General features: G+C 46.8%; 1 protein-coding gene across 2 annotated transcripts in view; it reads right to left on the reverse strand.

Moving 5' to 3' along the window:
* The window catches only part of SHANK3 (SH3 and multiple ankyrin repeat domains 3), a 755611-nt gene that overhangs the window by 569129 nt on the left and 168330 nt on the right, over positions 1-18152 (reverse strand). For both annotated transcript variants that reach the window (XM_043522025.1, XM_043522029.1), the window contains exon 5: positions 16698-16769. In XM_043522025.1, coding sequence (XP_043377960.1) covers positions 16698-16769 — 72 coding nt within the window. The remainder of the gene's footprint in view (positions 1-16697; positions 16770-18152) is intronic.

Consider the following 18152-nt stretch of genomic DNA (forward strand, 5'->3'; position numbering starts at 1 on the left):
CAATGCCAGCTGCCCCAGAGGGAATGAACAGAACAGGGAATCATCAAGTGATCCATCCCCTGTCGCCCATTCCCAGCAAACAGAGGCTAGGGACTCCATCCCTGCCCATCCTGGATAATAGCCATTGATGGACCTATCCTCCATGAATTTATCTAGTTCTTTTTTTAACCCTGTTATAGTCTTGGCCTTCATAACATCCTCTGGCAAGCAGTTCCACAGGTTGACTGTGCGTTGTATGAAAAAATACTTCCTTTTGTTTGTTTAAACCTGCTGCCTATTAATTTCATTTGGTGACCCCTAGTTCTTGTGTTATGAGAAGGAGTAAATAACACTTCCTTATTTACTTTCTCCACAACAGTCATGATTTTATAGCTTCACAGTCTGCCTAGGACTTAACTATCTTGAGTAATTTTGTACCATCTGCAAATTTTGCCACCTCACTTTTTAACCCTTTTTCCAGATCATTTATAAACATGGTAAAATAGGACTCGGCCCAGTACATCCTGGGGGACACCACTATTTACCTCCCTCCGTTCTGAGAGCTGACCATTTATTCCTACCCTTTGTTTCCTATCTTTTAACCAGTTACCAATCAATGAGAGAACCTTCCCCCCCACACACACCCCGATGCAAAGAATACATTTAATTTCTCCGCAATGGCCTTATCATCCTTCAGTGCTCCTTTAGAATCTCGATTGTCCAGTGGCCCCACTTGCTGTTTAGCAGGCTTCCTGCTTCTGATGTACTTAAAAAAATTTTGCTATTACTTTTTGAGTCTTTGGCCAGCTGTTCTTCAAATTCTTTTTTGGCCTTCTGTGGCGGGGTGGTGACCCCACCATGCCTCGAAGGGCTTAAAACAACCCTAAAAGAGGGCTGTAGCCAGAGGAAAGCTAGGCTGACTGGGGGAAGTAGCCACAGGTGGGGCCATGCCCTAATCAGGCCACAGCTGGCCCTATAAGAGGGCTGTTAGTCAGGAGCTGAGACAGACACTCTCTCTAGCTACATGGAGAGAGGAGGACCTGGCTGTTGGGGAAGCTGAGGAGGGTACCTAGGGCAGAGGGAGCTGGGGAGCTCCAGCCTAGCAGAGCCGCAGGCCAACAGCAGTGCTGGGGAAGGGCAGAGGGAGCTGGGGAGCTCCAACCTAACAGAGCCCCAAGCTGCAGGCCGAGGTAAAGGCCCACGAAAGGGTACTAAGGAGGCAGAGGAGCAGCCCAGACCTAGACAGAGGCAGCTGGTCCGACCCCCCTTGCTGATGATGAGTGGTACAGACTGGGAGCGGGGGCTAGACGATGACTGACAGTAGCCACTGAGGCAAGGGAGGGATAGGGGGTTGGGGGTTCCCCAGGGAGGGGAGACCCCGACTGAGGGGGTACTGCCAGGGGGCAGAACCCTAATCTAGAAGGGCACCAGGGTCTGGGAGGGGCACAGGGCCAGGGGCAGGCAAGACACTGACCAGCAGAAGGCACTCCTGGATGAAAAGAGCTAATTCCCTGGACAACCAGCAGGAGATGCCACAGCCGTGAGTTGTCGCCCCACAACACCTTCCTAATTACATTTTTACACTTCGTTTGCCAGAGTTTATGCTCCTTTCTATTTTCCTCATTAGGATTTAACTTCCACTTTTTAAAGGATGGCTTTTTGCCTCACTGCTTCTTTTATTTTGTTGTTGAGCCACGGTGGCTCTTTTTTGGTTTTCTTACTATGTTTTTTAATTTGGGGTATACATTTAAGTTGAGCCTCTATTCTAGCGTCTTTACAGAGTTTCCATGCAGCTTGCAGGGATTTTACTTTTGGTGCTTGTGACGGGGTTGGGATTCACCACCGCAGGACCTCCTGCTGACTCGTCAGGGAATTAGCTCAGTCCAGTGTGGAACGCCCTTCACTGGTGGTGTCCCATCTGTCTCTCGCCCTCTCTTAGCGCCTGGACCTGTGTTGCTCCCTTCTTGCGGCGTCCTCTTCAAGACGCTGCCCTCCAGCAGTGCCCCCTATTCCTTGTTCACCCCCTTGCGGGGGGGGGGGTTCAGCAGTCTTTCACTTCGCCCAGCCACAGCAGCCAACCACACCCCAAAGTCTAACCCCCTTTTGCCAGGGGTCTGGTGCAGTCCACTATTGCCACATCCAACGGCTGGGTGTATGTGCAAGGGGGAAGTGGGGGACCCAGGCCCTCCCTCTACTCTGGGTCCCGACCCAGGGACCCTTTGGCGGCAGCCTTCCTGCCCTCCTTCTCTCCCCTTGTCTGCCTCTCTCCCTGGGTCGCTTCCCCTTCGTCCCCTTTGCACCAGCCCAGCCCTTCCCTCAGGGCCTGCAGCCTGGCAGATACCGGGCTGGAGTTCCTTCTGCTCCCCTCACCTGTGCTGTCGCTGGTGCCCTCACATAGGAGACAGACCTTCACCCTCTGAAGGCCTGGGAGAGACTGCCTGCTCCCTTCCTGGGCAGCCCTTTATATAGGGCTGAGCCTGGCCCTGATTGGCTATAGAATCATAGAATATCAGGGTTGGAAGGGACCCCAGAAGGTCATCTAGTCCAACCCCCTGCTCGAAGCAGGACCAATTCCCAGTTAAATCATCCCAGCCAGGGCTTTGTCAAGCCTGACCTTAAAAACCTCTAAGGAAGGAGATTCTACCACCTCCCTAGGTAACGCATTCCAGTGTTTCACCACCCTCTTAGTGAAAAAGTTTTTCCTAATATCCAATCTAAACCTCCCCCATTGCAACTTGAGACCATTACTCCTCGTTCTGTCATCTGCTACCATTGAGAACAGTCTAGAGCCATCCTCTTTGGAACCCCCTTTCAGGTAGTTGAAAGCAGCTATCAAATCCCCCCTCATTCTTCTCTTCTGCAGACTAAACAATCCCAGCTCCCTCAGCCTCTCCTCATAAGTCATGTGCTCTAGACCCCTAATCATTTTTGTTGCCCTTTGCTGGACTCTCTCCAATTTATCCACATCCTTCTTGTAGTGTGGGGCCCAAAACTGGACACAGTACTCCAGATGAGGCCTCACCAGTGTCGAATAGAGGGGAACGATCACGTCCCTCGATCTGCTCGCTATGCCCCTACTTATACATCCCAAAATGCCATTGGCCTTCTTGGCAACAGCCTCTGATTGGCTCCCTAGCAAGCCTTCTCTGATTGGCCGCCCACCCGCACAGCCTCTCTGGCCTGCTGGAGACCCCTCTAGTATAGGAGTGGGATAGCCACCCCACTACAGTGCTGTAGCTTTTAATTTCTGTTTAACTAAACTCCTCATTTTTCTGTAGTTCCCCTTTCTGAAATTAAATGCCATAGTGTTGGGCTGCTGTGATGTTTTCCCCGCCACAGGGATGTTAAATTTAATTATATTATGGTGACGATTACCAAGCAATCCAGCTATATTCACTTCCTGGACTGATCCTGTGCTCCACTTAGGACTAAATTAAGAACTGCCTCTCCTCTTCTGGGTTCCAGAACTAGCTGCTCCAAGAAGCAGTCATTTAAGGTGGATCCCTTCCTGAGATGATAGGTTCTCCATCACCTTGCAATTTTAAATCAAGATTGGGTGCTATTCTAAAAGATACACCCTAGGAATTGTTTTGGGGAAGTTCTATGGCTTGTGTTATACAGGAGGTCAAACTAGATGATCACAATGGATCCTTCCAGCCTTGCAATCCATGAATTCTAGGATTATTTCCTTATCTGCAAGATTGGGACTTGAAAAGACACATATCCAAGACAACTGCCCTGGAGACCTCATGGCCACTGGAAACATAGAATCATAGAAGATTATGGTTGGAAGAGACCTCAGGAGGTCATCTAGTCCAACCCCCTGCTTAACGCAGGACCAACACCAACTAAATCATCCCAGCCAGGGATTTGTCAAGCCAGGCCTTAAAAACCTCTAAGGATGGAGATTCCACCACCTCCCTAGGTAACCCATTCCAGTGCTTCACCACCCTCCTAGTGAAATAGTGTTTCCTAATATCCAACCTAGACCTCCCCCACTGCAACTTGAGACCATTGCTCCCTGTTCTGTCATCTGCTACCACTGAGAACAATCTAGATCCATCCGATTTGGAACCCCTCTTCAGAAAGTTGAAGGCTGCTATCAAATCCCCCCTCACTCGTCTCTTCTGCAGACTAAATAACCCCAGTTCCCTCAGCCTCTCCTCGTAAGTCATGTGCCCCAGCCGCCTAAACAATTTTGCTGCCCTCTGCTGGACTCTCTCCAATTTGTCCACATCCTTTCTGTAGTGGGGGGCCCAAAACTGGATGCAATACTCCAGATATTCTATGATTCTATGATTCTATGAGATGTGGCCTCACCAGTGCCAAATAGAGGGGAATAATCACTTCCCTCAATCTGCTGGCAACGCTCCTACTAATGCAGCCCAATATGCCGTTAGCCTTCTTGGCAACAAGGGCACACTGTTGACTCATATCCAGCTTCTTGTCCACTGTAATCCCCAGGTCCTTTTCTGCAGAACTGCCGCTCAGCCAGTCAGTCCCCAGCCTGTAGCAGTGCATGGGATTCTTCCTTCCTAAGTGCAGGACTCTGCACTTGTCCTTGTTGAACCTCATCAGATTTCTTTTGGCTCAGTCCTCCAATTTGTCTAGGTCACTCTGGACCCTATCCCTAGCCTCCATAGAATCATAGAATCATAGAATCATAGAATATCAGGGTTGGAAGGGACCCCAGAAGGTCATCTAGTCCAACCCCCTGCTCAAAGCAGGACCAAGTCCCAGTTAAATCATCCCAGCCAGGGCTTTGTCAAGCCTGACCTTAAAAACCTGTAAGGAAGGAGATTCTACCACCTCCCTAGGTAACGCATTCCAGTGTTTCACCACCCTCTTAGTGAAAAAGTTTTTCCTAATATCCAATCTAAACCTCCCCCATTGCAACTTGAGACCATTACTCCTCGTTCTGTCATCTGCTACCATTGAGAACAGTCTAGAGCCATCCTCTTTGGAACCCCCTTTCAGGTAGTTGAAAGCAGCTATCAAATCCCCCCTCATTCTTCTCTTCTGCAGACTAAACAATCCCAGCTCCCTCAGCCTCTCCTCATAAGTCATGTGCTCTAGACCCCTAATCATTTTTGTTGCCCTTCGCTGGACTCTTTCCAATTTATCCACATCCTTCTTGTAGTGTGGGGCCCAAAACTGGACACAGTACTCCAGATGAGGCCTCACCAGTGTTGAATAGAGGGGAACGATCACGTCCCTCGATCTGCTCGCTATGCCCCTACTTATACATCCCAAAATGCCATTGGCCTTCTTGGCAACAAGGGCACACTGCTGACTCATATCCAGCTTCTCGTCCACTGTCACCCCTAGGTCCTTTTCCGCAGAACTGCTGCCTAGCCATTCGGTCCCTAGTCTGTAGCGGTGCATTGGGTTCTTCCGTCCTAAGTGCAGGACCCTGCACTTATCCTTATTGAACCTCATCAGATTTCTTTTGGCCCAATCCTCCAATTTGTCTAGGTCCTTCTGTATCCTATCCCTCCCCTCCAGCGTATCTACCACTCCTCCCAGTTTAGTATCATCCGCAAATTTGCTGAGAGTGCAATCCACACCATCCTCCAGATCATTTATGAAGATATTGAACAAAACCGGCCCCAGGACCGACCCCTGGGGCACTCCACTTGACACCGGCTGCCAACTAGACATGGAGCCATTGATCACTACCCGTTGAGCCCGACAATCTAGCCAGCTTTCTACCCACCTTATAGTGCATTCATCCAGCCCATACTTCCTTAACTTGCTGACAAGAATGCTGTGGGAGACCGTGTCAAAAGCTTTGCTAAAGTCAAGAAACAATACATCCACTGCTTTCCCTTCATCCACAGAACCAGTAATCTCATCATAAAAGGCGATTAGATTAGTCAGGCATGACCTTCCCTTGGTGAATCCATGCTGACTGTTCCTGATCACTTTCCTCTCCTCTAAGTGCTTCAGGATTGATTCTTTGAGGACCTGCTCCATGATTTTTCCAGGGACTGAGGTGAGGCTGACTGGCCTGTAGTTCCCAGGATCCTCCTTCTTCCCTTTTTTAAAGATGGGCACTACATTAGCCTTTTTCCAGTCATCCGGGACTTCCCCCGTTCGCCACGAGTTTTCAAAGATAATGGCCAAGGGCTCTGCAATCACAGCCGCCAATTCCTTCAGCACTCTCGGATGCAATTCGTCCGGCCCCATGGACTTGTGCACGTCCAGCTTTTCTAAATAGTCCCTAACCACCTCTATCTCTACAGAGGGCTGGCCATCTCTTCCCCATTTTGTGATGCCCAGCGCAGCAGTCTGGGAGCTGACCTTGTTAGTGAAAACAGAGGCAAAAAAAGCATTGAGTACATTAGCTTTTTCCACATCCTCTGTCACTAGGTTGCCTCCCTCATTCAGTAAGGGGCCCACACTTTCCTTGGCTTTCTTCTTGTTGCCAACATACCCGAAGAAACCCTTCTTGTTACTCTTGACATCTCTTGCTAGCTGCAGCTCCAGGTGCGATTTGGCCCTCCTGATATCTTTCCTACATGCCCGAGCAATATTTTTATACTCTTCCCTGGTCATATGTCCAACCTTCCACTTCTTGTAAGCTTCTTTTTTATGTTTAAGATCCGCTAGGATTTCACCATTAAGCCAAGCTGGTCGCCTGCCATATTTACTATTCTTTCGACTCATCGGGATGGTTTGTCCCTGTAACCTCAACAGGGATTCCTTGAAATACAGCCAGCTCTCCTGGACTCCCTTCCCCTTCATGTTAGTCCCCCAGGGGATCCTGGCTATCTGTTCCCTGAGGGAGTCGAAGTCTGCTTTCCTGAAGTCCAGGGTCCGTATCCTGCTGCTTACCTTTCTTCCCTGTGGCAGGATCCTGAACTCAACCAACTCATGGTCACTGCCTCCCAGATTCCCATCCACTTTTGCTTCCCCCACTAATTCTTCCCTGTTTGTGAGCAGCAGGTCAAGAAAAGCTCCCCCCCAGTTGGCTCCTCTAGCACTTGCACCAGGAAATTGTCCCCTACGCTTTCCAAAAACTTCCTGGATTGTCTATGCACCGCTGTATTGCTCTCCCAGCAGATATCAGGAAAATTAAAGTCACCCATGAGAACCAGGGCGTGCGATCTAGTAGCTTCTTCGAGTTACCGGAAGAAAGCCTCATCCACCTCATCCCCCTGGTCCGGTGGTCTATAGCAGACTCCCACCACTACATCACTCTTGTTGCACACACTTCTAAACTTAATCCAGAGACACTCAGGTTTTTCCACAGTTTCGTACCGGAGCTCTGAGCAGTCATACTGCTCCCTTACATACAGTGCTACTCCCCCACCTTTTCTGCCCTTTCCAGCATATCTACCTCTCCCCCCAGCTTAGTGTCATCCGCAAACTTGCTGAGGATGCAATCCATCCAATACTCCAGATCATTAATGAAGATGTTCAACAAATGAAACCTCTCACGCTAGCTCCTCTCGACATGACTACAAAGCATAGTTTCTTGTTCTTCAGTGCACATTGCATATCAGTCCCCACAATGCTCAGTACCAGTAGATTATTTTGCTAAGCAAGTTTGAGGCATGTTTACAAAAGTGGGAATGAGGTTAAGCAACAGGAATGTGCTTGTGCAGGGGGGAGGAGGAGGTTGTGTAGCACACAGCAGTCCAGCTGGCAACCCATTGTGCTGCAGTCCATTATCCTCCATTAGCAAGAAATTACAAGAAAAATCAACAGCCTCCAGAAAAAAGCTCCTTGGGAGGAAACGATACAAGGCAGTGGAGATCCTCTTCCTTGAAATGAAAGAAAATAAATGAGATATTCTTCTTGTAGAGGAATTACTCCAATGTCATAATGGGGGATTTCAACCATCCCCACATTGACTGGGTACATGTCACCTCAGGATGGGATGCAGAGATGAAGTTTCTTGATACCTTAAATGACTGCTTCTTGGAGCAGCTAGTCCTGGAACCCGCAAGAGGAGAGGCAATTCTTGATTTAGTCCTAAGTGGAGCACAGGATCAGTCCAAGAGGTGAAGATAGCTGGACCGCTTGGTAACAGTGACCATAATATAATTAAATTTAACATCCCTGTGGCGGGGAAAACACCACTGCGGCCCAACACTGTAGAATAACATTTAATTTCAGAAAGGGGGACTACACAAAAAAGAGGAGGTTAGTTAAACAAAAATTAAAGGGTACAGTGCCAAAAGTGAAATCCCTGAAAGCTGCAGGGAAATTTTTTAAAGACACCATAATAGAGGCTCAACTTAAATGTATATCACAAATTAAATTAAAAAACGTAGAGAACCAAAAAGTGCCACCCTGGCTAAACAACAAAGTAAAAGAAGCAGTGAGAGGCAAAAAGGCATCATTTAAAAAGTGGAAGTTAAATCCTAATGAGAAAAATAGAAAGGAGCATAAACTCTGGCAAATGAAATGTAATTAGGAAGGCCAAAAAAGAATTTGAAGAACAGCTAGCCAAAGACTTCAAAAGTAATAGCAAAAAAAATTTTAAGTACATCAGAAGCAGGAAGCCCGCTAAACAACCAGCAGGGCCACTGGACAATCGAGATGCTAAAGGAGCACTCAAGGATGATAAGGCCATTGCAGAGAAACTAAATTAACTCTTTGCATCAGTCTTCACGGTTGAGGATGTGAGGGAGATTCCCAAACCTGAGTCATTCTTTTTAGATGACAAATTGGAGGAACTGTCCCAGATTGAGGTGTCATTAGAGGAGGTTTTGGAACAAATTGATAAACTAAACAGTAATAAGTCACCAGGACCAGATCATGATACTCACCAAGAGTTCTGAAGAAACTCAAATCTGAAATTGCAGAACTACTAACTGTAGTCTGTAACCTATCATTTAAACCAGCTTCTGTAGCAGATGACTGAAGGATAGCTAATGTCATGCCAATTTTTAAAAAGGGCTCCAGAGGTGAGCCCGGCAATTACAGGCCAGTATACCTGACTTTAGTACCAGGCAAACTGGTTGAAACCATAGTAAAGAACAACATTGTCAGACACACAGATGAACATAATTTGTTGGGGAAGAATCAACATGGTTTTTGTAAAGTGAAATCATGCCTCACCAATCTACTAGAATTCTTTGAGGGGGTCAACAAGCATGTGAACAAGGGAGATCCAGTGGATATAGTATACTTAGATTTTCAGAAAGCCTTTGACAAGGTCCCTCACCAAAGGCTCTTAAGCAAAGTAAGCTGTCATGGGATAAGAGGGATGCATGCATCGGTAATTGGTTAAAAGATAGGAAACAAAGGTAACTGATACCCTGTACCCTGCTCGACCCCCCATCTGAAATAAAGGGTAGGAATAAGTTGTCGGTTTTCAGAAAGGAGAGAGGTAAATAATGTCCCCCCAGGAGTCTGTACTGGGACCAGTCCTATTCAATATATTAATAAATGATCCGGAAAAAGGGATAAACAGTGAGATGGCAAAATTTGCAGATGATACAAAACTACTCAAGATAGTTAAGTCCCAGGCAAACTGTGAAGAGCTCCAAAAGGATCTCACAAAACTAGGTGAGTGAGCAACAAAATGGCAGATAAAATTCAGTGTTGAGAAGTGCAAAGTAATGCATGTTGAAAAAAATAATTATAACCATATAGACAAAATGATGGGATCTAAATTAGCTCTTACCACTCAAGAAAGGTCTTGGAGTCATTGCGTATAGTTCTCTGAAAACATCAACTCAATGTACAGCGGCAGTGAAAAAAGTAAGAAAGGGATAGATAAGACAGAAAATATATTGCCTCTATGTAAATCCATGGTACGCCCATGTCTTGAATACTGCGTGCAGATGTGGTCGCCCCATCTCAAAAAAGATACATTGGAATTGGAAAAGCTTCAGAAAAGGGCAACGATAATGATTAGGGGTATGGAACGGCTGCCATATGAGGAGAGATTAATAAGACTGGGACTTTTCAGCTTCAAAGAGAGACAACTAAGGGGGGATATGATAGAGGTGTATAATATCATGACTGGTGTGGAGAAAGTAAATAAGGAAATGTTATTTACTCCTTCTCATAACACAAAAACTAGGGGTCACCAAATGAAATTAATAGGCAGCAGGTTTAAAACAAACAAAAAGAAGTATTTTTTCACACAATGCACAATCAACCAGTGGAACTCCTTGCCAGAGGATGTTGTGAAGGCCAAGACTATAACAGGGTTAAAAAAAGAATTAGATAAATTCATGGAGGATAGGTCCATCAATGGCTATTATCCAGGAGGGGCAGGGATGGTGTCCCTAGCCTCTGTCTGCCAGAAGCTGGGAATGGGCAATTGATGATTACCTGGGATACTGGACTACATGGACCTTTGGTCTGACCCAGTATGGCCATTCTTATGAGAAGCTAGGTGTAGGGTCATACTTTCTGAGGGTGGGAAGAAGATATTCCCTTTACATAGGGAACACTTGGAGGCTTCTGCTTCAAAGTCCTTCCTGTGGCTCATGAGCAATTTCAGCATAAAAGAAAACCTTTCCAGGGCTCAGTTTAGCCGGAATGCTGGCAAGAACTGTAACAAAAGCATCCAGCTCCCAGAGCAGGGGGGAGTGCGGTGCCATTTGATCACATTTCCAGTTGCTAGCAGGAGGCAGTTGAAATACCAGTGATCGGACGGGTTTCACACAGACTACTGAACATCAACAAACAGAGGTATCAATCACTCCTACTACAAGATGTCAAATAATCAATTTTCTTACATAACAAAGAGGGTTTAACTGTCCTCTCAGGAGGCCCAGTGAATGATTCTTTGACCCTACAAGAAGCATCCCAAAGTGGGTTCAGAGACCTGAAGCCAGACCACCACTTTGGGCTGTGACCCAGACTAATCCCATATGTGAAGTAGGGTCAAGACTTGGCTAGAGCTCTCTAAAGAACACCTAGTAGTGCTGGTGATTCCATGGCAGGCATTCTAGCCCTCAGAAGCAGAATCCATTGGGAGCACTCTCCCCTCTAACTTTGTGCTCCAGGGTGGAGCTGTGATAAAGGGAGTGGTATGGTTGACTCTGAAGGGGGATTCTTGTTTCAGAGTCAGTAACAGCCTCTGCACAATGTAAAGAAGTGTGCCGCAAGGAATAGCGTGAGTCACTCAGTGGAGGCACTGTCCCCACCGAATCAGTACGAACCCCAATGTCTGGCACAGCGTTAGGGGATGCTCGGAGCAGCTGGTAGCGTGGGTGTCTATGTGAGCACTTTCCCTTTGGAATTAGCACTGACCCCAAAGACTCAGTGCAGTGTTAGTCGTATGTCGCAACTAAAGGATGCTACCATCAGCAGCTATCAATCCCCAAGTCCCTGACCACTCATATACATTAGCAACCCATAGTGCTTTTGGCAAGAGTCAGGGTGTTAACCCTGATGTCCCAGCCAATTTCTAACTCAGCTAAGTACATTCTACTGACCCCATTCCCCCCACCTGCCGTAAGCTCAGCTGGACACAGGATTGTCCTTCGCTTCCTAACCTAAACAGGCACACTAACACTGCTGTGAAAGAGCTGCTGCGCTCCACCCCAGAGGTGCATGCATTTCTGCAGATGACATTAACTGTAACACAATAGGACTGTTCATTGTATCTTTTTATTTGTTTATTATGAGATGGAAACTGACTAATTACCTGGAGTCTGGCTGTGAAAGAGGACTAGCTTTAGTTAACTGCCCCAGGAGGAAAACGTCTGGCATGCCTCAGTAGGGCTAGTTGCCTCATGCAGTATAGAGCTCCTGAGTTATCCAATTAATGTATTACAGAGTGTCACGGAGTCTGAAAACTCTGCACACAGAGGTGAAACTCCTTTAACAAATGAGCACATCTGTGTGCTGGGATGTGACACTTCCCAGAATCCACGGGAAGCTCTGCCAGAGATATTTTCTTCCCAGACATAGGGGGAAAATTTTTACAGGCTCAGAGAAGGTGGTCCATGCAAAAAGGGTGAGGGAGTTTAAATGAGACAGTCAGGATAACTGACATCATCAAAGTTTCTTATTTACCTGTAAAAAACCCTCAGTCCTGTTAATTGTGCACTGTCAGTCTACGTAACCCATCTTCCTGTCCCTAGGTAGCCCACATTCCGGTCACTCTTCCCCTCGATATCCCACCTCAACATCTTCCACTTGTTTCTTACACCCATTTGTTGATTCTACCTTTGGGGCAGGAGCAGGCTCTGACAGGAGTGTGTGCTGGCCAACGCCAGGGGCCCTAATCTCCACTGGGCATTCTGGGCACTGCTGCAATACAGATAAATGCTAAATAACAGCAAGAGATGTTCAGCAGGGAGACCCCCTGCCCCCTACACCTTTCTCTCCGTCCTCAGAGAGAGAGAGAGCAGAGGGCATCAGTATAGGATGAATAAGGTTGAGCCCACAGGATACTTGCTTAAATGGCTGCTTTCTATCTCTCCCCATCTGGGTGAGCAGGCCTCTCAGCTCCTAAGACAAATAACAGATCAGAATTTCTAAGAAATGAAGTATACAGAAACCACAGAACTAAACATCATCTAGAAGATTTCATCTCCTCTCCCAACCTTCCCCCAGACAAGTGCCTGACTTAGCCAGACCCTCCCAGCTGTCCAGAACCCCAGTGGCAGAAATCTTTCCAACCTTTCATGTTTTTCTGCCTGCATAGTGGCTTCTTGCACAACATGCTGATAACTCACAAACAGAATGCTACAAAGTCACAGTTCAGTATTACCAACACCAAGCTTTTAGGGGCATGAATCAGGCCCCCCAAAACCAAGAGATTGGCTTACATCATGAGATTTTAAAAAAAATTAACTACGTTCTTTTCATTTGTCTTTTGGTTTCTGAATACTACAGTTTACATTTTCAGACTTTTCTCTGCAACCACAAGGACTAAAATTTGCTTTATTCTGAAATGGAAGCTGACATTCTCACACAATCACATGGCTCTGGGAACTGGGTCTTTAAAAAAATTTAAAGACTAGCAATAAAATTGCAAAGAGTTGCCAAGACTGAGTCATGAGACAATTCAGCCCAAACCTGGGTAATTGATCAAAAAATTATGAGCATACAGAAGGCAGGTTTTTAAACAAAACTAAGCAGCACCAAAATGTCACCAGTCTGTATTGTCACACCAGGGAAAATCTTTGACACCCCAACCAACAGCCATAATAGCTTTGTTTAAGAGAGAATGCCAAATTCCAGTACCATGGAAGACACCACCCAACCCCGCCTCCAGAGATATCCTAATCATCACTGCCATGAGAGAACCACAGCCACAAACACAGATACGGTCAGAATGCAGGGAAGGTATAGAGTACAAGGATCCTCCTTTCCTTTCCCCCTCCGTCCCCCACTCTGTAATGCCAAATGCGGCTGGCCACTGAAATGTAGTCTCTTGTACTCTGCTGAGCAAATGGACAAATCTCTTATAGTATTCAAAACAACTGCCTCTAGAAATATGCTATGCACCACAGCACCATGAGGTTCCACAGCACCACAAACCATGTAGAATCAATCCTGTTTTCATGTCTTTCTCCTGAGAGAACTGTACTCTATACACTGCCCAAAATAAATCAGCTATGTGCATCCATTTTCCCAAGGGAAATAGCCTCAAAACTGATGCCCCAACCCACACAAAGGAAGGAGTATAAATATACACACCAGTTTGCTTAGAAATATAAGCCAACTACATACCAATGGTCACATCACAGGGAAATAAACTGCCCTCAGACTGGTCTCAGAGATATTCCACAAAAAGTGTTTCTCAAACACAAAACCTCTCACCCAAATCCAATGCTCCTCTGAGATCCATCACATCCATCAGCCACAAAGTCACTCACACAGCGTGTGAGGGCCGTCCCAGCACCAACACATCACGCCGCTACTCACAGAGAGACAGATGCCTAGGGCTGTAATTGTGAGAACAGAATAGGAGATGAGGATGGAAGCAGAGGGTACCTTGCTCTTCACTCTGGACTTGCTGGCCCCTGAAGTTTGCCTTTTGTCTTTCTGTTCAGACAGTTTTCTTCCTAGGGAGGAGCCCATGTCCCTCACTCTGCCCCTCTCCTTTCTCACTCCGATCTCTCAGTCCCTGTCTCAGGCCAGAGAAGGCTCCAAACCGGAACGTGGAGCTTGCAAACACATGCATTCCACAATCTCATTCTCTCCAAGTAAAGCAACAGCAGTCTGTGCCGAGGGTACAGGTTACACCAGCACTGGCTTTCAGGACCGTGTTCTCTTCAAGTGAGCAGCAGGCGTGCATGTAACACACACACTTTGTCTCTCTGTGTGACAGCCTCCCCCTCTCTCTTTGCCACTGTATTTCTCTGTCCCTCACAGGGAACGGTCTCTCCAGTTGGCTGCTGGATATGGGCTTCTCTTTTGCTGTCTGATCCTCATGACCTCGGAGCGACACATCAGTGGATGCAACACACATACACAGGAAAAAGCTAACTAAATTAAATGCACAAGTCAGCATCTTCCCCACAGAAATCAGGTGGGACTGGAGGCTCAGCTTTTCATTGCACTGCCCTGTCTGCATAATAAGGGACAGATTCAATACAGTTTGGGGAACAAAAGAAGACCCAACACAAAGGGATTATTTTTAATAGAGGTTTGTCTGCAAAGTGCCTATGCCCTTCCCCACACATCTTTGGGGGCAGCACATTGCACACAGGCTCAGATGTCCCCCCACCATACACTAGTCCTCAGCCCCCTGCCTTTCTGAAAACATGGCCCTCAAGCTGCATAGTCCACTAGTGCCATGCAATAGTGAGTTGAACTCCTTGCCACTAGGAGAGTGCGGGAGACTTGTGTCCATTGCTCAGATGTTCTTGTGCCAAACATCATGCTACTCATTGCATAAAATATCTCCCCTGACTCACTCCACAGACACAGTTAGTCTCATGTTGCGGCAACCCTGCGAAGGCTAATGGAAGGGTCTGTAATTCCCTCTTCTGGGTTAGAGGGTCCCATCTGGAAGGACAAGCCTTTTGGGGAGATTGTTTTCTCTCTTTCTGCTTAGGATCTGCTCAGAGTTCCTCCCATTCAGCTGCTGCTGTTTTATAGACCAATTGACCCTTTTCTGCCCCTCTGCCCAGCAGCATAAGTCAGCAGCATCAAAGATCCCAACATCCCAGTATTGACCTGTGGAATTGTGCCAGGAGTTAAACTAAGGAAGCCTAAAGCTGAAGGTCAAACAGACTCCAAAACTGCCATGAGCACAGAGGAAAAAACAGGGACAAATGGCATGTGTCTGAAGGAAACTCCACAGTGCAGTAATAATACATTTTCTATTTCACAGTGCAAGAGTGACTGGCAGCTGAAGAAGCCGTGCCTGGAGATGGCTCAAGGTTGCCCCAGTTTGAGTAAGTCAGAGTCTATGCCTGAGGGTAGATACGAGGGGTCCACATCCAAGCAGGTCAGAGTCAAATGATGGCATGTGGGGAAGAATACACATTATGAGGTTCTCCATAAAGCTACTACTCTCTCCTCTTTAAATCCCTCTTCTCCTGTGACTCTTATAAGAAATCAACCCTTATTGATGGCCAGAATGCAGGGAGTCAGGAGTAGCTCACACTATTTGTTTATTTATATTTTTTAATACTTTCAAATGTGTTGAACCCATCAAGCAAGCTATGTACACAGCTAACCTTTGGAGCTGAGGGACAGGAAGTCTTGTCCTCATTCCTCTTTTATCATCCATTGTTTCTCATATTTGCTGATTGCATCTTGCTTCCAATTAAACCCAAAGCTCTTCAAAACGGGAAATCCTGTCTTTTTAAGTCCTTGTGCAGCATCCAGCACAACTGGGCCCGATCCTGATTGAGCCCTCTATGCACTACCACTATACAAATCAACAACAATTAAGGATACCTTGGCCTGAGGTGGGGAGAATCAGGCTCGGGGGAAAGAAGGGTGTCTATGCCTGACAGTAATACCTGAGTTTCAGCTAGGTTCCTGAAAAAAAGTTCTTCCCAGTGTAACATCTGAAGTCTCTCTCTGTCACACACACACACACACCACCCATCTGCAGTGTACTTGGGAAGTGGAGGACTTGGAAAGTACATTCCTTTCCAGGAAACAACCACAAAAAAATCTTTTGCTTTTTTTACTAAAGTTGTCTCCTTTCTGAACTTAGTTCAGGCCAGATGACGACTCCCCAAAGAAATCAGACTCTCCTGTCCTGATACACACATGGGTTAAAGCCTGGGGACAAGGCAGTGCAATAATGTTTCTGTACGTGAGGAAGAGAAGCCCTGCAGTGTCTGCCAGGGGAGAGGAAGGGTGCTTGTCAATGTACGCCATTGTGCTGTACTGGTATTCAGTGACTCATCAATATCAGCGAATAAAGCGGCTCTTCAGCTGGCCCATCATGTGTTTCTCCCGGCCTCACCATCCCAGGAGAGGCTTAGCCCTGACCTCTCCCTCAGAACTCCGTCCAGCTGCACAACTGATTGCTGAGAGTATGTAATCAGTTCAATGTCACCAAGGTGGGCTTCCAGCCACAGTTCCATGGGGGGGCCTTCAGCTCAGATCACTAAGTAACACAACCCAGCCCTTGGCAATCAACATACATTTTTAGGGGGGAATTTGAGGTCTGGCAAAGGGGGAAGTCTGGAATGTACACAAATCTCTTCTTCTCCAACACTCTCTTTGCCAGCGAGAGTCTCTCTGACAGACTATGACTTATCTGGATAGGCTGTCGATACAGCTATCCAGACTTCGAGCTCCCTGAGGCTAGATGCCAGTCTTACCTTCGTGTGGAGCTTGGCAAACTGCTTGTCATCCAGCAGACTCTGGGTGTACACACGCCTCTTGTACCGGAACTAGAGAGGAGAAGGGAAAGAAAAGTGGTCAGACACAAAAGCCGAACAAAAGCCAAGGGCAATACAGGGGAATGTGGTCTCGATGAAATTACTATACGGTGGGGGGAAAAACTGGCTTAAAGACTGTACTCAAAGAGTAGTTATGAATGGTTTGCTGTCAAAGTGGGGGAACACATCTAGTGGGGTCCCACATGAGTCAATCCTGGGCCCAGTGCTAATCAATATTTTCATTAATGACTTGAATAATGGAGTGGAGAATATGCTTATAAAATTTGTGAGGACACCAACCTGGGCGGGGTTGCAAGCACTTTGGAGGACAGGATTAGAATTCAAAATGACCTTGACAAATTGGAGAACTGGTCTGAAATCAACAAGATGAAATTCAATAAAGACAAGTGCAAAGTACTTCACTTAGGAAGGAAAAAATCAAATGCACAAATACAAAATGGGGAAGGACTGCCTTGGCAGCAGTAGAGTTGAAAAGGGTCTGAGGGTTAAAATGGATCACAAACTGAGTCGGAGCCAACGATGTAATGTAGTTACAAAAAGGGCTAATATTCTTGTGCATATTAACAGGAGTCTTGTATGTAAGGCTATGTCTTCACGACAAGTTAGGGGTGTAATTCCCCTGCTCTTGTGCACACACTTGCAGTAGTTCGGTGAGAGCTCACGCAAGTATACACAGCCGTGTAGCAGCAATAGCAGAGGCAGTGTCAGCGAAAGCACGGCTGAGCTGTGCCAAGTACAAACCTGCCTGAAATTGGTGAGTAGGTACTAGGTACAGCTCAGTCATGCCACTGCTGCCTCGGCTACACTGCTATTTCTGTTCACCATCGCTCTCATCGAGCTACTCCGAGCCTGTGTACCCAAGCAGGGGAAACCACACTCCTAACTCATGGAGTGGACATTACCTAAGTCACAGGAGGTAATCGTCCTGCTCTCTGCAGCGTGGTTAGACCTCAGCTGGAGTACTGTGTCCAGCTCTGGGCGCCGCACTTTAAGAATGATGTGGACAAATTGGAGAGAGTCCAGAGGAGAGCAACACAAATGACGAAAGGTTGAGCAAACCTGCTCTATGAGGAAAGGTTTAATGAAAACTGTGCATGTTTAGGCTACGTTTACACTTAAACCATTGCAGCTGAGCCATACAGCACTTCAGTGTAGCCACTCAGGACAGCAAAGGGAGCAGTTCTCCCATCACTGTCGTTAATCCACCTCCCCAGGAGGTGGTAGCTAAGCTGACAGAAGAATTCATCCATTGATCTAGTGCTGTCTGCACCACAAGTTAGGTCATCTCAACAACACTGGCTCAGGGGTGCGGATTTTTCGCACTTCTGGGTGACGCAGTTGAGTCGACCTAACTTTTTAATGTACATCTTGCAT

Source organism: Chelonia mydas, chromosome 1 (assembly GCF_015237465.2).
Source record: "Chelonia mydas isolate rCheMyd1 chromosome 1, rCheMyd1.pri.v2, whole genome shotgun sequence".
Classification (NCBI taxonomy): domain Eukaryota; kingdom Metazoa; phylum Chordata; order Testudines; family Cheloniidae; genus Chelonia; species Chelonia mydas.